Here is a 24,545-nt window from a genome sequence, read left to right as displayed (position 1 = left end):
GGGGGGGGGAGGGCACGTACGGAGAAGGATCCTAGGGGCTTGCTGACCAGCCAGTCTAGATAAAATGGTGAAGTCCAGCTTCAGTGAGTGGCTCTGTGTCAAAAATTAATGTAGAGGTACGTGGCAAGATAGCTCAGTGGTTAAAGCACTTGTCACGCAAGCCTGGGGACCTAAAGCACAATCCCTGGACTCCACATTAGCTTAGAAGGAGAGAAGCAAGTCCTCAGAGCCGGATGCCTCCATGCACAGGCTGTGGAGTGCATGCACATGGTAAATACAAAGATAGACACATGGACACACGCAATAATAATAGTAACTTTTTAAAAAGATCTAAGTAGAGGGGGACTGGAGAGATGGCTCAGGGGTTAACAACACTGACTGCTTTTCCAGAGGTCCTGAGTTCAAGTCCCACCAACCACATGGTGACTCACAATCATCTGTAATGGGATCTGATGCCCTCTTCTGGTGCGTCTGAAGACAGCTACAGTGTACACTCACATACATTAAATAAATAAATAAATAAATAAATAAATAAGTCCTTTTTTTAAAGATATAAGTAGAGAACGCTAGAGGAAGTCAGCCTCTGGCATGTGCGCACACACACACACACACACACACACACTCACAGAATGTGTGTATAATGCTCGATCAAAAATTGCTGGAACTAAGCCGGTGGTGGTGGCACATGCCTTTAATCCCAGCTCTTGGGAGGTAGCCAGGGCTACACAGAGAAACCCTGTCTCGGAAAACCAAAAGAAAAAAAAATTGTTGGAACTAATAAATGAATTCAGTAATGGTGTAGAAACCAATATTGACATATGAAAATCAGCCATGTTTCTACTCGGCGATAAGAGAGTGCCCCAGAAGAAAGCAGTCCCTTTACCGCAGCACAAAAGTACCTGAGGGGAAAATGTAATGCATAGGGTGAGGGCCCTTTACACCGGCAACTCCCTAGATGAGGAGCTGCTCCAGACCCTTGATGGCAACAAGGGGAGGGAGAATCCATTTTTCTTCAAGGGTGTGGCCCTCGGTAGGTTTATACAATGAGCAGTCTCTCTCTTTTTTTTTTTTAAAGATTTATTTATTATATGTAAGTACATTGTAGCTGTCAGACACACTAGAAGAGGGCATCAGATCTCATTACAGATGGTTGTGAGCCACCATGTGGTTGCTGGGATTTGAACTCAGGACCTCTGGAAGAGCAGTCAGTGCTCTTAACTGCTGAGTCATCTCTCCAGCCAGAGTAGTCTCTTAATATACATGCTCCCAGCCCCACACCCAGGAGTATATGGAGCTGAGGGGTTACTTTTGAAAGAGAATACAAAATCGGGAAGGCAAGAAATAGCGTGAATCTTGGAGGAGGTGGAGGGTAAATATCAAAATACACTGTATGAAATTCTCAAAAGGATACATAAAACACTTTAAAGCATTTCAAATGACAAAAATAAATGGAAATATATCTCATGTTTATGGATTTAAAAAGAACTGAAATTATTAAAATACACAGACTCTGTGAAATCCCTTTTTAAAAGTACAGTAGACCTCTCACAGGGATAAAAAAACAAGCTTCAGATGGAAGATGTTCAAGGAGCTTCGTATGGACCCACAGACAGTCTAGAACAGTTAGAAGAAAGAATGAGGTTAAAGATATCACTCGCCTCCGCCTCAAAACCTATTACCAATGCCAGCCATTTAAAACATTGTGTTCCAACACAAAAGCACAAAAGCATAAGTGGTCGGATGAAAATGAAGAGCCCAGAAATGCATGTAAATCCATGCATTTACAATCAATTTTTTTTAAGATTCCAAGAATACATGAGGGGTAATTTCTTCAGTAAATAATATGTTGAAAACTGGAGAGAAAAGGAAGACTTTGGGTCCTCACCTTATCCTATATTTAAAAAATAAAAAATGAAATGGATTTCATGCTTAAAACTATGGCCTGAAAAATAAGGTTACTGGTGAAAGCATAAGGAAAAAAACCTCCTGACGTGTCTGGAAAAACCTTTTTTATGATTTATTTTATCTTTAATTATGTGTCTGCATATCTGTATGCGTGTGCGCCACATATTTGTGCAGTGCCTGTGGAGGCTGGAAGAGGGTGTCAGATCCCCTGGAGCTGGAGGTAAAGGCAGTGGTCACCTGGCCTGATGTGGATGCTGGGAGTCAAATTTAAGTTGTCAGGAAATGTGGCAAATTGAAGGGGAAAAAAAAAAAAAACTAAGCTAAAAATACAGTCAACAAATGCAAAATTAGAAACTCAGAACCACAAAACCCTAAAATTCTTCCTCAGAACAAAGGAGCCGAGTGACGGAACTACCCTGCACACTGTGAGAAAGTACCATGAAGGCGGGATCTAATAAGATGGCTTAGCACCCAAAATATGCAAGTATTAGTATCATCTATATGAAATAACATGAGTATATGTATATATAAATGTAAAAATTACAAATTTCATATGTGAATTATAAATATATAAAAATTTAGTACCCAAAATACATGAAGAACTTAATAACAAGAAAGGAACCTGGCTTAAAAGGCATTCCTTTAGAGAAACTCTCAGCAAACCTATGGCACGGAACGAAACCTCACGAATCTCACAGAAGCACAAGGGGAAGATGTTGGTGGAGGGACACAAAATTTCAGTTAGGAGTAATGAGTTCAGGAGATGCATTACACAATTAGGTGACTACATTAATGACAATGCATGTTTCGAGTGAAAATTGCTGAGTGCAACGTAAATGTTCTCACTGAAGAAATATGTGAGAGAAGTCTACGTTGACTTGCTGGACTTAGTCATTCCATTGCGTGTACGTAACAAAACATCTGTGTGAGTGTGTGTGTGTGTGTGTGTGTGTGTGTGTGTGTGTAGCTAAGTGTAATTTCAACTTGCCATTTAAATGTGGGCTTTTCGTTTTAAGGGTTTTTAGTTACTGTATAGGAACCCGCACCCAGTGACTAGTTACCCTCTCATGACTTTCAACTGAGCTAAATAAACTATAGAAGGAAAGATGAAATTGTTCCTTCCAAGTTGGCTTCAAATTATGTGAGGTCAGGAAATACGATGATGTCCTTCCAAACTCCCACAAAACATACCAGCAATTAGGGGTGTGTTCCTAATTACCAATGGATGAGAGGAGAAGACAACTATGCTCCCTTGTAAGTGTCAACAAAGTATGTCGCACATGTCAGCGGAATGGAAGCTAACTTCCCATCGGGAACCACGACAAGGAATTCAGAACAAATGGGCCAACCATGACCTAGTGATTGAAGGACCAAGTGTGAAGGAAATGCATAGCTGCTGCTCTTCTAGACCAGTGTAAGAAGGATGGAGACAGCAATGCAGAGTCTCGGAAACTTCAAAACCTGTCTTGGCGAGATAACCCAACCCAACACCCCCAGCCCCCACACCCCATACCAAACCCCAGCTCCGGGACAGAGCGGCAAAGCCTTATCTGTTTCGGCTGGAAGTAACCTATGACTCATTGGTAATTTTAAATTGTAATAATGAGCCTGACATTGCTCCACCCGGATCCATTTCTCAGATAAACACTAACCTAGGGGCAACTGCCCTTCTACAGAAATGAGCCCAACAAAGTTAGTTACTAATTAGAAAAAATCATCCAATTACGTTAACTTGCTGAGGCTGGCAAGCCAGGCTTTACCCTGTGTAGGCAGAATTTCATAGAACACCCTTGAGAATTGTCTATAAAAGGGCAAACAAAACCATCGGGGTCAGAAGGCACTCTATTCTGACTTTCAAGAACACAGTTCTGCGTCACGCTTGCCCCAAGATCATGTCTCTTCGCCTTTCCAGTGGATCCAGGAGGTCCTATGCTCGTCCCAGCACAGGATCGCTCAGGGGAGCCAGCTTTGGAGCTGGAAATGCATGTGGCGTGGCAGGCATTGGAAGTGGCTTCTCCTGCGCCTTTGGGGGCAGCTCCACAGGAGGGAACACCGGGGTGGCCAACTCCTGTGTTGGCTTCACTGTGAATGAGGGGGGCCTACTCTCCGGCAATGAGAAGGTGACCATGCAGAACCTCAACGACCGCCTGGCCTCCTACCTGGATAACGTGCAAGCACTGCAGGAAGCCAACGCTGACCTGGAACAGAAGATCAAGGGCTGGTATGAAAAATTTGGACCTGGGTCATGCCGCGGTCTCGATCATGACTACAGTAGATACTTCCCCATCATTGATGATCTTAAAAACCAGGTAAGAAATTATATTTTTTTTGCATGTCACATGTATGTAGCTTACTATCTAAATGTCTTTTTTACTGGAAAAAAAAAGAAGCATGCTACATGATTATTAGTGTTGTTTTTAAGAGCATTTCACTTGGCATTGGAAATAATCATGAAGTAGATTCAAATGTTTAACTCCATGTTAAAAATTCCCTTGATTGATGATAACCTAGTTGATTTTTTATTATTAGCACTTTCTAACACACACACACAAAAAAACCTTCCCTTTTTTAATTATTGTGATAAATAGCCTTTTTAAAAAGTCAAACTCCTGGTTTCTAGATCATCACTTCCACCACCAGCAATGCCAACGCTGTTCTGCAGATTGACAATGCCAGGCTCACGGCTGATGACTTCAGACTCAAGTAAGTCGTCCCGGGGAGAAAAAAAAAGCCATGGCGATTCGTGCGGACTTAATTCAGAGTTCTTTTTAATTCCCCCCCACCCCCCGCGCGCCCATCAAATTCTAGTCAGTCTTATTCCAACGTTGGAAAGTGCTTGGACTTAAAGTAAGCAGGATGAGCATAGAGGGGTGAAAGGAATGTTCGAGCCAGAGGACGGGAGGACATGCTCTAGACCTGCCTGACTGAGGCATTCACGCGCTCTCCATTTGGGGCACCTGAATAAAAACAAGCCAATAAGATCCGTCAAGATCCCAGCAGGCAGCACTGATTGGGCGCTAAGTTACCAAAACAAAAAACAAAAAAACAAAAACAAAAACAACAACGACAACAACAAAAAACCAAAAACCAAAAAACCTGAAAATGGGAGGGGCCGTGTTCGGGGCTATTCAAGGGGAGTGGGAGTGGAGGGCTAGGGAACCAGAGGTGTGTATGTTCAAAACACATCTTAGATTCTTTTAGGGAAAAGAGAGAGAAAGAATGCTTTCGCTTTTCTACACATCGGCTAGTTTTAGTGATTATTTATAAAACTAGGGCCCAGTAATCTGCTTCTTTGTCCTGCCAAATGCCTCTAACATTTTTTTTAAAAAGGGTAAGTGTATAATATACTTTAAAGAAGTCACAAAAGTGGCCAGATTTGCCACTTCAGAAATCCTGAGTATATCCATGATTGATGACTGTCTCCCACCCTGTGACCAACTGAGAAAAAAAAAAAATCACTGACACTTTTGCAGGTACGAAAATGAGCTGGCTCTCCACCAGAGCGTGGAGGCTGACGTCAACGGGCTGCGCAGGGTTCTGGATGAAATCACCCTGTGCCGCACTGACTTGGAGATTCAGTATGAAACTCTGAGTGAGGAGCTGACTTACCTCAAGAAGAACCACAAAGAGGTAAGGTTATCCGCCTCCCCGTGGATAACGCCACACCTCCCCTCGTGAACAAGAAATTGCTCTAAAGACTTACAGTCCACGCCCCCAGGAGGCCAGCTTGTCTTTGCAGGTGATGAGTTACCTGAGTTATTCACCTTTGTTCTTGTGTCCATTTTCTCACGACTGGGATGCAGAGGGGCGGGGGGGTGGAGGTGGGAATCTCGCTTTCCAGAACAATCAGGCTTCTAAGATCAGCGGCTGGCTGTCATTACCCCTAAATTAAGCAGGCTACTTAGACAATTATACCCAATTAGATGAAATGAATGTGCTTTAAAGGCCATCCTAAGAAAACTGAGCCTAAATTTCTACATAACAGCAGCATGCATTAACCTCATACATTAAATATTCAGTCTTAATAGTAAGACATTCTTTTTTAGTAATATTAGTATTGGTTCTTTGAGAATTCAATACATGTTGATCATATCCACCCTTTCTCCCCCAACCCCTCCCATCTCCATCCTCTCCCGTCTTCACCTCCCCACCCACTCAACTTTGAGTTTTCTTCTTCCCTCCCTACATCACATCCATCAAGTGTTGCTTAGTTACTCTTGAAAATGCAGCCTGGAGTGTAGTCACTACCAGGGGTCACATTGCTGGAGAAAACTGACTCTCCCTCTCTGGCTGCTATCAAATGCCAGTAGATCCTCAGCAGGGCTAGGATTTTGTGCCCAACTCTCCAACTCTGCTTGGGTTTTGTCTGACTTGAGCTTGTATGAGTCTTGTGAACACCTGTCACTACCGATGTGAATTCATTCAGACAACTGCCCTATTGGGTCCTACCTTGAAATCATGCACCAACTCTGGTTCTTCCAATCTTGCTATACCCTCTTCCACAATTATTCTCGAGCCTTGAGGGCAGCAGTGTGACATACGTGTTCCATTTAGCGCTTTAAATATTCTTCTGTGTTTTGCTTTTCAAGAGTTATTTATGTATGTATATGAGGGCTCTATTTGCATGTGTGCTTTCATGACAGAAGAGGGCGTCAGATACCATGACAGATGGTCGTGAGCCACCATGTGGGTGCTGGAAATTGAACTCAGAACCTCTGGGAAAACAGCCAGTGCTCTTAACTGCTGAGCCATCTCTCCAGCCCCTAAAATATTCTTAATAGACACAGTGATAAAGGTGAAACTACGATTAAACTGTTACACTTGAACTTACACTTTCAGGCACACAGCATCCTTCGGAAGTGGTCACTTGACCACAAAGCCGTTGTTTTTACAGTCCATATCTTCTGTACTAAAATATGGGGGAGGAGTAATGTTTTAAATCTTTGGTATTTTTTTTTATTTTGGGGGTTTTTTGTTTGTTTGTTTGTTTGTTGTTGTTGTTTGTTTGTTTGAGAACTCACTCTGCAGACCAGGCTGGCCAGGCTGGCCTCGAACTCAGAAATCCACCTGCCTCTGCCTCCCAAGTGCTGGGATTAAAGGCGTGCACCACCACTGCCTGACTGGTTTTTTTGTTTGTTTGTTTGTTTTGTTTTGTTTTGTTTTGTTTTTAATGGTCGAAGAGCCATAGTTAACACAAAAGCTTAAATCAGGAGCAAAGGCTAATATGCTACTTGGTTAGTCATGAGGCTAATTTGTGAATTAAACTACTTGAATGGCAGCATTCATTTGGCTCTTTGCATTCACATGTGGTTATAATCCATGGTAGTTACTCAAGGAATTGTTGATGAATTAGGAGCAATTGATTTTTAAAAATGCTTTGCTTATGGATGGCCCCATGGATTTTCCTTTGGTTTTATCTTACTTTTGTTTGTTCGTTTGTTTGTTGTTGAACTGGGAAATTTTTCATTAAGTCCTGTGGTCTTTAAAGCCACATGCAAAGACAGGGATAGACATTTAATTCTATAAGGATCTGAGGGTTGGCTTCATGGCGCTGCCCTGATTCAGGGGTCACTACAGCAGACAGCTGACCTATGCTGTGTCAGTTCACACAGACTTGGCAGGAATGCCCGCGTCTATAGATCCACTTAGAACTGCTCACCAACAGCGCGCCAGACGACAGAATACTGCAGTCTTTGACAGCAGAATAGATTCCGGCTCTCCAGATGACAGGAATCAACAATAGCCAGCACTCACGTGGCAAACAATACTGAAAAGTCACAGTATTATTAATAATCCTCCCACTTCTCTCACTACCACGCAGAGAAGGATTTTTTTATAATGAACTTCAATCTTCAGATAAATCATAACTTTCCCAAATTAACAGTTACAATTGGCCAGAGCCAGAAATCACACGGGGATCTGTCTGACTAGAAAATCCAAAAGGGTACTTTATAATGATTGTGTAAACTTAACAGCTAGATCTTCCTTCCCTGTACACATTCTCGAGCATGCACGCGAGTGTATACACACACACACACACACACACACTTATTTATCTATTTATATCATTTCAACTGTTTCGAATTATCTGAACTCAACCTTTTGGTTATGCTCAGGCTGTGTTCAGGGGGTTCTTGAGCTGAGAAGCCATCAAGCTGCTCCCTACCTAACTGAAGAACACGGAGTAAAAGCATATTTAAACGATGCAAGTAAGAGCCAGAGGGCTGTTCTTTTCAATGGTTTGAGGACTTGTATTTGTGAAGGCATGAAGGCTCCCTCGGTGTCTCAGAGCTAAACTGAGCTGCGGCAACAGGGTTTGGCTCACAGTAATAAGCGGCTCTGGAACCTTAAAGATCCTTTCAGAACGAAGCCAGCTACTTGATGAGGTAGTTATCTTCATTGGCCTCGAGAGGTTAAGTGAAATGGAGAGGAGCTATAAAAATGTGGCGAGATGGTCAATGCAGAGCCAAGGAGGGAAACCAGGGCTCTGCCAAAGCTAAACGTCTAGACTCTCTGAATGTCCCGCTTGACTTGAGCTCAACACCTCTCTGCCTCCAGGAAATGCAGGCTCTGCAGTGCGCAGCCGGAGGCAACGTGAACGTGGAGATGAACGCAGCCCCGGGCGTGGACCTCACAGTCCTGCTGAACAACATGAGAGCCGAGTACGAGGCCCTGGCTGAGCAGAACCGCAGGGACGCCGAGGCCTGGTTCCAAGAGAAGGTAACTCTTGCTAAACAATGTTGTCCCTATATGTTTTTGTGCTGTTCCCAAAACTAAAATCTGCCCCTCTTGGGTGTCATCTCAGAGTGCGTCGCTGCAGCAGCAGATCACCGAAGATGTGGGTGCCACCACCTCAGCCAGGAATGAGCTGACGGAAATGAAGCGCACACTCCAAACACTGGAAATTGAACTACAGTCTCTCCTGGCCACGGTATGGAAGGAATCTCCTACAGCTCCCTAAGTTTGTTTTAAATTTCCACATACTGCTTTAAAAACCCCACTTGCTGCCAAAAAGACATTCACGTATACTTTTGTTCTGTTCTGTTTTGTTTTTTAAAGAATTATTTACTTATTTATTTATTCATTTATTTACTTATTTAATGTATATGAGCACAATGTTGCTGTCTTCAGACACACCAGAAGAGGGCATCAGATCCCATTACAGATGGTTGTGAGCCACCATGTGGTTGCTGGGAATTGAACTCGGGATCTCTGGAAGAGCAGTCTTCATCGCTCTTCATCGCTGAGCCATTATCTCTAGCCCTTGGCTTGGTTTTTTTGTTTGTTTGTTTGTTTGTTTGTTTGTTCATCTGTTCATTTCATTTGTGGCTCTGACCGTCTTATAACTCAGTATGTAGACCAGGTTGGCCTGGAACTCACAGAGATCTACCTACCTCCACCTTCCAAGTGCTGGCTTTAAAGACATGGCTAGTGACAACTAGCTGAACAGCTGCTCATCCTCTCACCCACTCTGTTCTTCCTGACAGAAACACTCTCTGGAGTGCTCCCTGACGGAGACCGAGGGCAACTATTGCACACAGCTGGCTCAGATCCAGGCTCAGATCAGCGCCCTGGAGGAGCAGCTGCACCAAGTGAGGACAGAGACCGAGGGCCAGAAGCTGGAGTACGAGCAGCTGTTGAACGTCAAGGCCCACCTGGAGAAGGAGATCGAGACCTACTGCCTCCTCATAGGGGGAGATGAAGGGTAGGTGGAGGGGGTTTATGTAGGAAATGCATTTGTATTCCATCCTCCATGTACACCTCTTCCACATCAGTGAATTCCAACACCCACATCAGGAAATTATCACAAAGGAAACTGTGTGGGTGCTGGACGGCGTCCAGGCTTCCTCTTGTTCTTCCTCTTAAAACACAGCAGCTACTTGCACACCAAGTGTTGTAAGGGACCCAGAGATTCAAGGTATCGGAGAATGTGTGGAGGTTTTATGTAAACACCATGCAACCCTAGGGATGATAGTTGAACATTCTTTGCCTCTGAATCCATTACAAACACAGAACCTTTCCTCACTGAGGCTGAGGGATGACTATCCCAAAATGCGCTAAACTATTAGACCCCTGGCCAGACAGACGGTGACCAGGAACAAATGCGGCTATCTCTGTTACCATGGATGCTAAGTGTTAAGTGTCTGCACTCCGTTGCCAAGAAACGAGTCGACAGCATTTAGCAAAGTCCAACAGAGCAAGGAATGGAGATTAAAGCGTCACTTCTTAGAGTGGCTTCAGCTATAACCCACTGAACTTGTTCTCCGAAGAGCAATGCTAAGACTGGATCTACAACAGAAGAGCTTCCCTCCACATTGCTCTTTTGTGGTGTCTTCACAGGGCCTGTAAGTCTGCAAGTTACAAGTCTAAAGATTATGGATCTGGGAATGCCGGAAACCAAATCAAAGGTAATAAAAAGGAAATTGCATTGTTCTGTCAGCCCACCTTACTTCCAGTACCACAGGTCATACACAGTGGAAGTATTTTTATTCTTTCTGAGCTTGTCTAGAAATCCTTGTGAATATCTAAGGGGGAAGACCTCTTGTTTTTATGCTACAGTGAGACCTAGAGTAGACACCATTACATGTTAGATGTCTAACTTTAGATGTATATGCTTATTTTCATTAAAGTCAAAAGTCACCATGATTTGGCCTAACCAAGGGTAGGTAATCAAAGTTCACCAAAGATGAATCAGGGTTTGTGCTCTCTACATACTCTAACCCACGCTTAGAAAAAAAAAAAATCTTACTATTCCTTTATGTTCCTTCTTATTCATTTCCTTCTCGCTCGCTAAAAATCTTTTGACTTGTGATTTTCAGATTCAGCCAAAGCCATAGTGGTTAAAAAGGTCCTAGAGGAGGTGGACCAGCGCAGCAAGATACTTACCACTAGGCTCCACTCCCTGGAAGAGAAATCTCAAAGCAATTAGCAAAGATCGTAAGCAGAAGAAGAAGAAAAAAAAAAGCTTCAGAGAAGACAAGGCGTGAAATGCGTCTGGGAAATGAGCAAGCCTATGGAAAAAAATGTCTGTCCTGTTGTCTTCTGTTCCTTCCTCCTTCTGAGCCAGCAGCAGCAGAACTCCCCATCCATCTGGAGGGATGTCGCTTGAGGGGCTCACCTGATTACCCTACAGCCATCTGTCAGCATTTCTTTACAGTCAATAAACCTTCCTTGAGCAACTTACCACGGTCTTGTCTCTCTCTGAAAGGTCTGTGGCTGAGCTGCAGACTATGAACACCTAGAAACTTTGAATTTGCATGAAAAGTTTCTAAAGTAATTAAGAGGTCTTCCCCCTTAGGTATTCACAAGGATTTCTAGACAAGGTCAGAGAGAATAAAAGTACTTCCACTGACACTTTGACAGAAGCAGCCTATTTCCTGCCATCATTTGGTAAATGTATGCCTGGCGCATTCTTCATCGGCAACTGGGAATAAAGAAAGCGTTTGTCTCAAAGCATTATAGTAAAGTGACAGAGACATCCAATAACTACTAACTTTACTTCAATTTTAATACTGTGATTAAATTTTCAAAAGCACTGCTCCTTAGGAATATAATGTTACAGCAATATTCCAAATATAGGACAGATTAGAATAAAAGCTGGCTTAGAATCCAAATCCTATTAATAGAGACTTGTGGTGGGGCGGTGGTGGCACACGCCTTTAATCCCAGCACTTGGGAGGCAGAGGCAGGCGGATTTCTGAGTTCGAGGCCAGCCTGGTCTACAGAGTGAGTTCCAGGACAGCCAGGGCTACACAGAGAAACTCTGTCTCAAAAAAAACAAAAACAAAACAAAATAACAACAACAAAAAAAACCAAAAGACTTGTGGTTTTGTCGTTGTTCCTTATTAGCATACATTAATATTACATAATAATGTGCTTCAGTATGGCATTTTCATGCTTACATATGATGTATTCTGAGCATATGCACTCTCAGGACACTCTTGGCCCCCAGCTCCTGCTGATCCCCTTCCTCCTCACAATGAGTCCTCCTATTTTCATATTATATGTGTGTGCATGTGTGTACATGCATGAGTAGGTGTAGGTGTACATGTATGTATGTATATATGTATATGTGTGTGTGTGTGTGTACATGTACTTGTGATATGTTTTCTAAAGCCAATGATACGTTTTGGAGAGTGTGGTATGGTGTGGTAGGATGGGATGCTGAGGCATCCCTTCCTGTGAAGTACCAGCATTTATATGGGGTCCTGGGATGGGGGGTTGAGAAGGGAGTAGAGGCAAAGGAGAAGAGAGGACAGAGAAGGTCAGAGAGAGAGAGGAGAGAGAAAGAGGCCGAATGTAAACCCTTAGAGAGAGGGAGGGGGAGGAGAGAAGGAGAGAAAAGGGTCAGAGAGAATGAGGAGGGGCCAAACAGTCCTTTTATAGCAAGCCAGGCCTACCTGTCTGTTGTTAGGTAACTGTTGGGCGGAGCCTAGAAGGAATGCTAACATGCTAACAACTTGTGTGTGAGAGAAAGGTGCGGTGTGTGGCGAGTATGTTTCAATGAGTTTCATCATTAAAGTTGCTCAAAATCCTCAGGAATAGATGGGAGCTCTCATCCATTAGTCTTTAAGGTTATATCATACCAAATATTTATAACTCTTCACCCCTAATAAAGAGAATATGTTAGTTAGGCATGTTGAATGTTTTGACATTACAACATGATGCTGTCATCTACAGATGTATTGGGATGTGCTCATGACTGTGACCATGGGCCACAGGTTTCTTAGAACACAGGTAGCCCATTAGCTGAGCCTTGTCTCGCTGAGTCTCCACGAAGTCTGTGAGGAATATAACTAAAAATTGTGTGTGTGTGTGTGTGTGTGTGTGTGTGTGTGTGTGTTGCCGTTAAGTTGTTCTGGCAAGTTTTCTCCTTGTCAAAGCCCAGGTATGTCACTTTGGGGACTGTAGCTTTTATACATCCAGCTTTTTTAGAGAGACGGCCACATGTGTGTCCAATGCGCATGCGCTGCCACTCCGTGCATGCGCTGTGGCCTTCAAAGTAATCAAGGGCAAGCGACAGAATGGTGCTCTGTTCCTTCCACACTACTTGAGAAGATGAAAGCAAGGCACCCACCGTGGCAGGGAGGGGCACAAGTGACTTAAGGAATATAAAATGAAAGATGCTTCCCATTTCTTCACCTCACTAAACTATTGCTATATCAGGACTTCAAAAGTTTTAACATTAATCAATGGACTTCTAATAAGCTAGCCCTGGTAAACACTGACTATGATTATCGTAGTCACAAGCTCAAGATTTTAAATTTCCTTTGGTTGTAAAGTATAGACTTAAAAGTGAAACAGCCTGCTCTTCCAGGACTTGGCCAACATCCCAGCTTTCTTGGGTCCCCAAAGATATCGATGCCCCTGCCCCCACGACATCAGGAAGCAGTCTGAAGAGCACGGTGCCTGCATTTCAGCTCACGACCACCCCTTCCTATATCCTCACTTTTTATTATAAACAAAAGGGAGGAATGTCAGAAGTCAGGACCTCCCCAAGCCTGCTCTCAGAGACTTAGCACCAGCAACTAAGCTACATCATCGCCAGACACCAACCCTTTAAAAGATGCTCCCCTCTGTCCCCCCTCTCTCTGTTCCCCAAGTCCCCACTCCAAGACAATCTTTTGCTCCCACACCTCACACCCCCACCAATAAACCTCAGTTGTGTGGTGTGATCTCTGCCACACACCTTGACCCCAGATTTTTATATTCCTTAAGTCACTTGTGCCCCTCCCCACCACTAGTCTGCAGCAAAACCCTAACAATTCAGCCATAAAGATTGTCATTCTGTTCTTTGCCGGAAAGTGAATGGAATCAGATATCAACACATCAAGCAAAGTGAGCCAGACTCAGTAAAGACAAGTAGCAGACACTTCCTCAAATGGGTAGAATTAAAAAATAGGGAGAAGAGGCTGACAAGACAGCCCAGTGAGGTAAAACACTCGCCACACAAGTGTGAGGACGTAAGTTCAAATCTCCAGAACCATGTGAAGCTGGAGGTGGAAATGCCTGCTCACAGTCTTGGTAGTCCTGGAAGGAGAGGGAAGGTTACATATCAGCTAGCCTAGCATAGAAAGCAGAAACAAGAGATTCTGGCTCTGGCTCAAAGAAAACAAAATGGAAGGTTGTGAGGGGGGTTGGAAGGGAGTGTCCCTGCGGGCTTTACAGTCTTCATTGAAATGATCCAGGTGAGGTAAGAATAAAACTTGGTTCAGATCAACTTAGTCAGTTGTCCATGGTTCAAACTCAAGTCTAACACCAGGTCCTTTATTTTAGCCACATTTAAGCACAGCACAATTTGGGGGAAAAAAGTTTTCTGATAACAATTCACTCAGGTCTGTGAGTACAGCAGGGTTTAAGACATGTTTACATCAAAACTCTTGACAAAGTACATCTGGCTTCTTTCCCAAGGATGGGTACTGTTGTCTCAGAGAGAGCGGCTGAGATGTTGGGTCTAGGAAAATGAGTAAGGTAAACACAGAGCCTATAGATGTCAGGATTTGCCTGGCCCTAAGATAATATGAAAGTCCCTTGCGCTGTTGTAAAAGAAAAGTCACATCTCTCATATGGATGGGTCTAAAGGCCTAGAATCAAGGCTCAGCAGTTAGGATGAAATGGTCTGGGATACACGAAATGTAAGTTCTGGGGGATATGGGCAGAGCCTGGCTCAATGGGTAGCAAAGGATCACGAGGCTGTAAACTAAGTTCTTTCCCAGCATTCTCGGAGAGCAGGTAAACATATTCTTCCTTTGAAGAGATAAGCCTGGTATTGATCTTATCCTGGCTTCTCCAGTGCACAAGGACTTCTTTTGCTCTCTGCAGAAGGTAAAGATCAACACCCAAGGTTGTCCTCTGATCTCCATATGCAATGTGAACATTGGAACACAAGTCAATGCACAGTACTAATTACACACACACACACACACACACACACACACAGAGAGAGAGAGAGAGAGAGAGAGAGAGAGAGAGAGAGAGAGAGACATATACATACTCACAAAGGTAAGTCTTTAAGACCTGAAAGTAGGCCAGGCAGTGGTGGTACGTGCCTTTAATCCTAGCACTTGGGAGGCAGAAGCAGGCAAATTTCTGAGTTGAAGGCCTGCCTGGTCTACAGAGTGAGTTTCAGGACAGCCAGGGCTACACAGAGAAACCCTGTCTTGAAAAACAAAGCAAAACAACAACAACAACAACAACAAAAAGACCTGAAAGTAGAAGAAAACAGGAAATGGAAGGGAGAAAAGAATAAAAGTTGAGAACTGGGGAGATAAAATCCAGGTAAATGAGATGAACGAGAGAAAGGGAAAGAGGCTTGGAAATACCATTTTGAAATGCACTATTTTAAGTGATTAATAGACACTAATTAAAAATGTTTTGTCGGGGCTAGAGAGAGGCTCAGTGGTTAAGAGTATTGGCTGGTCTTCCAGAGGTCCTGAGTTCAATTCCCAGCAACCACCTCCCTGGAGACTCATAACCATCTATATTGAGATCTTATGCCTTCTTCTGGTCTGCAGGCATACATGCAGGCAGAGTGCTGGATATATCATAAATAAATCTTTTAAAAAAAATTGTTTTAGCTAGAGTTTGATCCCACCTGTTTTAAAATTTAAAAAAAAAAAAAAATTGTTTTAGCTAGAGTTTGATGCCACCTGTTGTCCAAAAGGTATAATTATATTAGCCCACACCTCAAAGGTGCAGAAGGGGCAGAATGGAAGCCAAGAAACTGTTGCTGTGGGTCTAACTCCCTACAGTGCCCTGACACTGAAGGGAGTTAGACATGAAGGGTTTTCATTACTCTTGTCCTGTGTGGCCAATGGACATGCTGAACGCCTCAGTGTATGAATTTGAGAGCAGATCTATGAGCAAGCCATAACAGGATCCCTTAGAGGTGAACCCAGGCTGCACAGGCACCGATCATGGACTGAGAATGGCCACGCAGCATTGTGCGCTGCCTCACGCTCAGGTGATTCGTATCAAAGCAAATTTAAGCAAGAAATGCCGTTTTCAATATCAAACAAGCCCTATTTGTTTAGTGGTGGTAAATACTCATTTATCAAGAGTGTAGAGAAAAGGCACCAACACCTTGCCAGATGGAGTGTGAGCTGGCAAAATCATCTGAAGAATAATACAGCAACAGGCTCCAGATAATGTTCCCTAAGAGTCCCCTTCTAGGAATCTGCTTTACAATAATCAATTATTAATACCTGTCTATTCTTGCCAGCTGCCTATCATAGGGAAACCTCAAACACAATAAAAATATCCATCAACCAGAGTGAGTAAGTGCAGTCAGAAAGTACCAGCCAAACTCTATTAGGGACCATAACACAACCATTAAAAAGGTCCAAGCTTGCCAGGCAGTGGTGGTGCATGCCTTTAATCCCAGCACTCAGGAGGCAGAGCCAGATGGATCTCTGTGAGTTCAAGGCCAGCCTGGTCTACAGAGTGAGTTCTAGGACAGCCAGGGCTGTTACACAGAGAAACCCTGTCTGAAAAATAAATAAATAAATAAATAAATAAATAAATAAATAAATAAATGCAAGTTCATTTATCGACCTGAAAAGATATTAATCATTCACAGGAAAACAAAAAGCAGAGATTCAATGTGACCCAGTTTTATAAGAAAACAATTGAGGGCTGGAGAGATGACTCAGTGGTTAAGAGCACTGACTGCTCTTCTGAAGGTCCTGAGTTCAATTCCCAGCAACCACATGGTGGCTCACAACCATCTGTAATATGATCCAATGCCCTCTTCTGGTGTGTCTGAAGATGGCTACAGTGTATTCATATACAGGAAATAAATAAACATTTAAAAAAAAAGAAAGAAAACAATTGCATGCATGTTACATGCTCATGAAAATCAAAAACAATACACGCCGGTGTCTTCCCAATATTGGATATTTTGAGGTTGTAAAAATACAAGGGACAAAATGGGTCAGCAAATAAATGTGCCTGTCACCAAGCTTGACAAGCTAAATTTGATTCCCAGGAACCATATGGTGGAAAGAGAGAATTGGCTGTCACACACACACACACACACACACACACACTAAATAAACACATTCAATAAGCAAATTTCTTTTGTTTTCAGAGAAAACAAAAGAACAATCAAGTGATAATGCGGTTAAAAATAACTGTAATAAGCTGGAGAGATGGCTCAGCAGTTAAGAGCACTGACTGCTCTTCCAGAGGTCCTGAGTTCAATTCCCAGCAACCACATGATGACTCCCAACCATCTGTAATGGATCTGATGCCCTCTTCTGGTGTGTCTGAAGACAACTATGGTGTACTCACATACATAAAATAAATAAATCAATCTTTTAAAAAGATAGCTGTAAGAACAATAAAAAATGAAAACTGCGTGGGTGAGGAGAAACTGAACTATCCTATACTATCCTATGAAACTCTGACTCAAAAGAGGCATTGAGATGCTCAGAAGCTGAGGGCTCTTGCCACCAAGCCTGACCAAGCCTGATGACCTAAGTCCATGCCTATAACTCCCACAAGTTGTTCTCTGACCTACACACACAAACACATACACACACACACCATAGCACATAGTGTGTGAATGTATACGCACACATGAAATTGCATGAATCAATTATATAACTAATTTTAAAATGTTTTTAAAATTCCTCCAATAAGAAACCTTGTTCTGGGCTGGTGAGATGGCTCATCGGGTATAAGAGCACCGACTGCTCTTCCAAAGGTCCTGAGTTCAAATCCCAGTAACCACATGGTGGCTCACAACCATCCGTGATGAGATCTGATGCCCTCTTCTGGTGCGTCTGAAGGCAGCTACAGTGTATTTATTTATAATGATAAGTCTTTGGGCCAGAGTGAGCAGGGACCAAGCAAATGGGGTCGACCAGAGTGAGCAGAGGTCCTAAAAGTCATCCCAACAACCATATGAAGGCTCACAGCTACGGTGTGTACTCATATACATAAAATAAAAAAATAAAAAAAAGAAACCTTGTTGGGGTAATCTTTTTTTTTTTTTTTTTTTTAACATTATGTGAAGGTGTCTCTGTATTTTCAGTTGTTAATTCTAAATGCTGGCAGGATGTTGGTATTGTCATTTCTATGGCCCATCACTGGCTTTATATTTGTAAATACTTGTCCTTCCACATGGCCTCAGGTACTTGAAGTTCAGACAGCCCTCTAGAACTAGAGGCAATCTAGAATTATATGAGGGATTGTCTTACTGCTGATGGGTTATAATAAAGAGCTGATAGCCAATAGCTAGGCAGGAAGTAGTAGGCAGAACTTCAGAGAGAGAGAGAGGGAGGGAGGGATTCTGGGAAAAGGACCTAGCTGGGAGACTGCCCAGGAAAAGGCCTACGCTTTAAGCTATCACAGACGCTTCTGTGCCATTATTTATACCTCTGGAGGGTCCAAGAAAGTCCTACTATAGAACCTGCCATCACACCTTAAGATTTTCATAAAATAAGAACAAACTAAGTTCAGAGTTAGCAGAAGAAAGCAAATAACAAAGATCGAAGACAAAATAGAGACTAGGAAACCACAGAAGCGATCAGCAAGAGCTGGGGTGTGGCTCGGTTAGCATAGTGCTTGTCAAGCATGCACAACCACAGCTCAGAGCCTCAGAGCTGCGTCGAACTGGGACTGTGCCTGCCTATCATCCCAGCATGGTGGGGACACGGGGAGAAGGCAAATCAGAAATTCAGGGACAGCCTGGGCTACATTAAAAGTTCAAGGGCAGTTTGGGCTACATGAAACCCTGTCTCAAGAAAGTTAATTGATCAATTAATTAATTTTTAAAATATGAATGAAATTAGTAGATGTATTTTAAAGGTTAAAATTTACAAAAAAAAAAAAACTTTAGCTAAATTTAAAAAAATTAAAGAAGACTCAAGTAAAGAAAAAAGAAGGAATAGAAATTATAAGAAAGCCAAGAAGTGAAAAAGAAAGAGTCACAAAGTGGAATGTCTGCTCTCTTAGATGTTTTAATTTTATTTTTATTTTATATGTATTGGTGTTTCAACTACATGTATGTCTGCACACCGTATGCATGCAGTACCCACAGAGGCCAGAAGATGGCATCTGTTGCAGAATTTTAGCAGAGCCATTGTATCTGGGTGAATCCCTGAGTAATGGTACCGAGGCTTTGAAGTAGTAGTAAATAGTCAGTGATGGTTATCTGAGGTTTACGGAGTTGCTCTTCCCAAGGCGTCACAGAGCCTTTGCATAAACTGAGTTCTGCGTGGCACACCAGGAAATTCTGTGGCTGAGAACTGCAAAGGAGAAAGGTCTCTTCATACAACTCTTACAGCAGATAAGGTTTTAGTATGTGGAGACTGACTTGCTAAAAGTGTCTTTGTGTAACAATAGAGGCTCTGCAGAGCGGATTCAACGTTCCGTCCTTGAAACACACACGCACACCATTGCTAAGAAGCCTAAAGTCATCCTGCGGGCCTCTCTTCAGACTCCCCGCTTAGGAGTTTGGAGCACACAGGTACGGGGACATGAATCTACATATCCTCCTGGTCACCGTTTCCCACACTGGTCTCAATGGAGTGGAATATGAGCAGTCTGAATCATTCACCTCAAGTGACCAAGGGGGCCTTGTGTTTGGCAGCAGCAAAATAGCAGGAAAGGCCAGCAGTGGGAATCTGTGACTCCCTGCTGCGTCAGGAGGTACTGCGGGCTAGTGTGTGACAGCAGGTGTGGAATTAAGAAACAGCGGGGTAGCAAGGTAAACCCCTGAGGCCAGCCCTGAGAAAACTGGGGCTCTAACTAACAAGGGCAGCTGTTGGTCAACTGCAGGAGACAACAGACCGGCCATCTGCAGCTAAGACCACATCTAGGCCAACATTGAGTGAGTCACCTTTCCTTATGTGGGGGAAGGGGCGATGTGGATTACTTTTCTGACACTTTCTCAATGTTGTGAAAACTATAAGACGTCTTGCTGTGATTATATAAAACACCTCAAGAATGCAGAGTATCCTTTTAAGAGCCGGGGCTTGAGGCAGGCAAGCATGGAGACGGTTTAGTACTCTGGCACTTACTTGGTTCTGGGTTATGCACACACTTCTCATGCAGCCTGGCCCTGGCTCCTATGTGCACTGAGCTACACCTAACCCCATCTCTGAACAGCAGCATTAAGTTCCCCTAGCAACAGCCCCTAGCAACAATCAAATTTAGAGAGTTTCCCTCCAAGTCCTCTGTGAAAAAAGTCACTCCAGAAAAAGACTACCCAACAGGGACTGGAAAGGGTGCTGGGCTGAGAAGGGAATTAAATGCTCTTTCCTGCCACTCACAAACCAAAATGAATCTCAAGGAGAGATTACAGAAATGTGAGAACAAAAACTTTCAAATACTTCCAATTTTTAAAAAAGAGAATGTGTATATAGGGACTGGAGAAATGGCTCAGTCAGTAAAATGCTTGATGCACATGTACAAAGATCTGAATTCCGATCCTCTGGCCCATATAAAATGCTGGCATGGCAGCATGATTGTAATCCCAGTACTAGGGAGAGGGGGCCAGGAGGCGTTGTGTTTTATTTTTAAATAGGCCAAAGATATGTTTTGTAGAGCATGGCATAATGAAGTGGGAGGGGTGCCTTGGCAGGACCATGCTGAGGCATCCCTTCCCCCTGAGGTACCAGCCATGCAATGGGTATAGCATAGAATAGTTTATTTAGGGAGCATGGGCAGGGGAATTGAGAAGGGAGTAGAGACTGAGAAAGACAGAGAGGGATGCAGGGAAGGAGGGACGGAAGGAGGAAGAAGGAAGAAGAAAGGGGGAAGAAGAGAAAAAGAGAGGAGGTGGAAAGAAGGGAAAGGGGGAGAGAGGGAGAAGAATGTCAGAGAACGAGGAGGGGCCAAACATCCCCTTTTATAGCAAGCCAGGCCTACCTGGTTGTTGCCAGGTAACTGTTGGTCAATACCTAGAAGGAATGCCAACAGAATGTCCTGGGCCTTGCTGACCACTTAGTGAGAGCCAGGTTTGGGTGTTTTTTCTTCTTGGAGGCTCTCTGAGTAGGTGGTGTTGGAAGGAGAGGCAGGAAATGAAATTTGCTGGACCCTGTGAGGGAGGCTCTGTCTAAAAAAAAAAAAAAAAAAAATGAGGTGGAGAGTGATAAAGGAAGACACCTCTGGCTCCACAAATCCACATGCATGTGTGGGTAACCACAAACATATACATTCATATAACACACACAGACATGCACACACAAAGAGAGAATGTCTTAGGGATGATGGAGGCATGGGGAGGGGGGAGAAGATAGACTTGTATCAACAGAATATGTAACAGGAAAACAAGATTTAAAGAAAGCATTTAAGCTTCAATGAAAAATATTAGAAATGTAGCCCAACCAAGGAAACTGTGTATGTAGCCAGAAAACAGAGTCAGATTTGGGGCGCAAGGTTACGCAGTCTTGCCCTGTTTTAGTTCTTTGGAGAACCTCCTAAGATCGAGCTGGACAGCTCCCAGGCACAAGTGCAAACGAATGAGGTTCAGTTGGAGTCCCTGGCTTGCCCCTCCCCAGCAAATTCCATTTCCTGTCCCTCCCTCCAAGGCCACCTACTCAGTAAGACTCCGAGCAGAAAAAAAAGTACCAAAAAAACCCAGTCCTGCATTCCTGACATTCTTGACCTGTCTCAACCCCCTTCACCTGAAGGCACAAGCCACCCACCCCCAACCCCAATGGTGTTTTATAAAAAAGAAAGAGCCAGGATATGTTTGATAGACACGCAGTATGGTGAGGTGGGCCCATGCTGAGGCATCTCTTTTGGCTGAAGTGATGTAGTATGGAATAAAGTTTATTTAGGGCTGGGAAGGGGAGTTGAGGAGGGAATAAAGACAGAAAGGCAGAGAGAGGGGGGAGGGAGGAGAGGAGAGGTCAGCCAGGAACACCTGTAGTTGGGGGAAGGGGAGAGGGGGAAGGGGCAGAGAGTAAGAGTGAGGAGGGACCAAGCAGTCCCTTTTATAGTGAGTCAGGCATTACCTGGCTGTTGCCAGGTAACTGTGGGGCGGAGCCTAGAAAGAATGCTAACACCCAGTCTTCCAGTTTCATCCTCAGAGACTCATCCTTGGTGAACTTGTCCGGTAGTTCATTCCCAAATAAACATGCCTTTTTTTTTTCTTTGAATTCGGCTGAATTGGCTTATTTCCTCGGCAGAGACAACTTCTCAAATGTTACCATGTGACAGAAACCTGGGCATGCATGTTTATTGTGGCACAATTTATAATATCGAGCTGATGGTGATAAAGCCTGGAGGAGGGGTTGATCTGGTTCATTTTCTCTCCCAGTTAAAGAACTAAAAGGAAGGAAAAATCTGGAGCACAGCAGATGATCACAGAAACACTACAGTCGGCAGCAGACAGAATCAACGGTTAAAATAAGTGTTTATTGGGGGCGAGGAAATGCACACGTACACAGCAGGCACACATTGCAAAGCAGAAGGGAGCCTTGGAAAGCCAAAAAATCCAGTCCCTTCTCCAGGGATGGGGATGGGGGACGAGGCAGAGACCGGAGATGTTTAAAACCTCTGAAGAGTTTTCCTCCTCTGATATAGGGTTGGTAAGTTCAAAGAAAGCCAGGACGGTTGAATGGCTCCGAACTATTGTGCAGTACATCCTGAGCAGGCTTCAAACTTGTGGAGTCAGTCCATCAGCAGTGGGTCTTCTCTCAAGTCAGGAAGATGCAGAAGAAGTCGGCCATCTTGAAAATGTACCTCCTTTATCGTGGCCCCTCCCCATCTCTGTCTGCCTGGGGGGTGGGGGGTGGGGCTCTGTCTAACTCCTAGTCTCTCAGTGGAATCAGCCTGGATGCCCAGCAGTGGATGAATGGACAATGAAAATGTGACATCTACATACAACAGAACATGTTTGCCCACAAAGATTGTTATTATGTCCTTTGCAGGGAAATGGATGGAATCAGGTATCAACACGCCATGCAAAGTGAGCCAGACTCAGTAAAGACAAGTAGCCAGTGTTTTCTCTCATGAGTGGAATCAAAAAGTAGGGGGGGGGCAGGGCTAAAGAGATGTTGCAATGTAGATAAAATGCTTGCCACACAAGTGTAAGGATGAAAGTTCAAATCTCCCTTCCCGGCTCCCTCTGCACTCAGGAGCTAAAGCTGTTCCACAGCCCTCAGCACACAAATCCAGCCAGGAGAGAGCTGGTCTCCCAGCAGTGCTCTCACTCCTAAGGCCAGAGGTGAGATCACCACTTTCACTTTCACTCCAATAACTGTCCAAAGCAGGACCGGCCAGGAGGGCACAGGGCACAGGAACAGTGGAGCAGCTGGGGACAATATCCTTATGGTCTCCATCTGTACACAGGAGCTAAAGCTGTCCCACAGCCCTCTGCACCCAAACCCCACCCAGGATAGAGCTGGAGTTCACAGACTCACAGGCTCAGAGGCTCACAGGCCCACAGGAGGGACAAGCTCCAGTCAGACAGAAAGACCAACTAACACCAGAGATAACCAAATGGCGAAAGGCAAATGCAAGAATCTTACCAAAAGAAACCAAGGCTACTTGGCATCACCAGAACCCAGTTCTCCTACCACACAAAGTCCTGGATACCACAACACACCAGAAAGGCAAGATGTGGATTTAAAATCACATCTCATGATGCTGATAGAGGACTTTAAGAAGTACATAAATAACTCCCTTAAAGAAATACAGGAGAACATAGGTGAGCCCTTAAAGAGAAAACACAAAAACCCCTTAAAGAATTACAGGAAAGTACAACCAAACAGTTGAAGGAATTGAACAAAACCATCCAGGATCTAAAAATGGAAATAGAAACAATAAAGAAATCACAAAGGGAGACAACTCTAGAGATAGAAAACCTAGGAAAGAGATCAGGAGTCATAGATACAAGCATCACCAACAGAATACAAGAGATAGAAGAGAGAATCTCAGGTACAGAGATAACACAGAAAACACTGACACAACAGTCAAAGAAAATGCAAAATGCAAAAAGCTCCTAACCCAAAACATCCAGGAAATCCATGACACAATGAGAAGACCAAACCTAAGGATGATAGTTATAGAAGAGAGTGAAGACTCCCAACTTAAAGGGCCAGTAAATATCTTTAACAAAATTATAGAAGAAAAGTTCCCTAACCTAAAAAAAGAGATGCCCATAAACATACAAGAAGCCTACAGAACCCCAAATAGATTGGATGAGAAAAGAAATTCCTCCAGTCACATAATAATCAAAACACCAAATGCACAAAACAAAGAAAGAATATTAAAAGAAGTAAGGAGAAAAGTAACATATAAAGGCAGACCTATCAGAGAGAGAGAGATAGAGAGAGAAGAGGCCAGCCAGGAACACTTGGGGGGGGGGGGATAGGTCAGAGAGAGAAAAATGCAGAAAGAGTTAGAGAGTAATGAGGGGCCATACAGCCCCTTTTACATCAAGCCAGGCCTACCTGGTGACAGCCAGGTAACTGTTGGGCGGAGCTTAGAGGGAATGCCAACAGCTACGGTTTCACTGCTGTGAACAGACACCATGACCAAGGCAACTCATATAAGGACAACATTTAATTAGGGCTGGCACACAGGTTCAGAGGTTCAGTCTATTATCAAGGCGGGATACCACGGACCGGGATTTCTCGCGGGGTCCCTGTTCCGCGGGACACGGGATTCTGGCCAGGTGGGCA

General features: G+C 43.7%; 1 protein-coding gene and 1 long non-coding RNA gene across 4 annotated transcripts in view; one reads left to right on the top strand and one right to left on the bottom strand.

Annotated features, from left to right (window-relative positions):
* Nucleotides 1–3,441: 3,441 nt before the first annotated feature.
* On the top strand, nt 3,442–11,088 carry LOC116077772 (keratin, type I cytoskeletal 25). Its single transcript, XM_031352547.1, has 8 exons — nt 3,442–4,214; nt 4,526–4,608; nt 5,379–5,535; nt 8,464–8,625; nt 8,711–8,836; nt 9,393–9,610; nt 10,246–10,313; nt 10,725–11,088. Exons 1-8 carry the CDS (start codon nt 3,798–3,800, stop codon nt 10,832–10,834), a joined length of 1,341 nt encoding a protein of 446 aa, XP_031208407.1. The 5' UTR covers nt 3,442–3,797; the 3' UTR covers nt 10,835–11,088.
* The window catches only part of LOC116077773, a 61,771-nt gene continuing 40,955 nt past the window's right edge, over nt 3,730–24,545 (bottom strand). For 2 of the 3 annotated variants that reach the window (XR_004113329.1, XR_004113327.1), the window contains exons 3-5: nt 20,782–20,968; nt 5,657–5,788; nt 3,730–4,103 (exon numbers count right to left, since the gene is read on the bottom strand). This is a non-coding gene — a long non-coding RNA (uncharacterized LOC116077773). Of the gene's footprint in view, nt 4,104–5,656; nt 5,789–6,736; nt 6,815–20,781; nt 20,969–24,545 lie in introns of all 3 variants that reach the window. The other variant, XR_004113328.1, reaches the window with a different exon arrangement.

The sequence above is a fragment of the Mastomys coucha genome, unplaced genomic scaffold, assembly GCF_008632895.1.
Source record: "Mastomys coucha isolate ucsf_1 unplaced genomic scaffold, UCSF_Mcou_1 pScaffold5, whole genome shotgun sequence".
Taxonomy (NCBI): domain Eukaryota; kingdom Metazoa; phylum Chordata; class Mammalia; order Rodentia; family Muridae; genus Mastomys; species Mastomys coucha.
Note: the sequence above shows the minus strand (reverse complement) of the source record. Positions and strands in the feature narration are given on the sequence as shown.

Coding starts and splice junctions, on each gene's coding strand:
- LOC116077772 (XM_031352547.1), top strand. CDS start 3,798: ATGTCTCTTCGCCTTTCCAGTGGATCCAGGAGGTCCTATGCTCGTCCC. Junction 8,837..9,392: donor TACAGTCTCTCCTGGCCACG/GTATGGAAGGAA, acceptor TCTTCCTGACAG/AAACACTCTCTGGAGTGCTC. Junction 9,611..10,245: donor CTCATAGGGGGAGATGAAGG/GTAGGTGGAGGG, acceptor GTGTCTTCACAG/GGCCTGTAAGTCTGCAAGTT.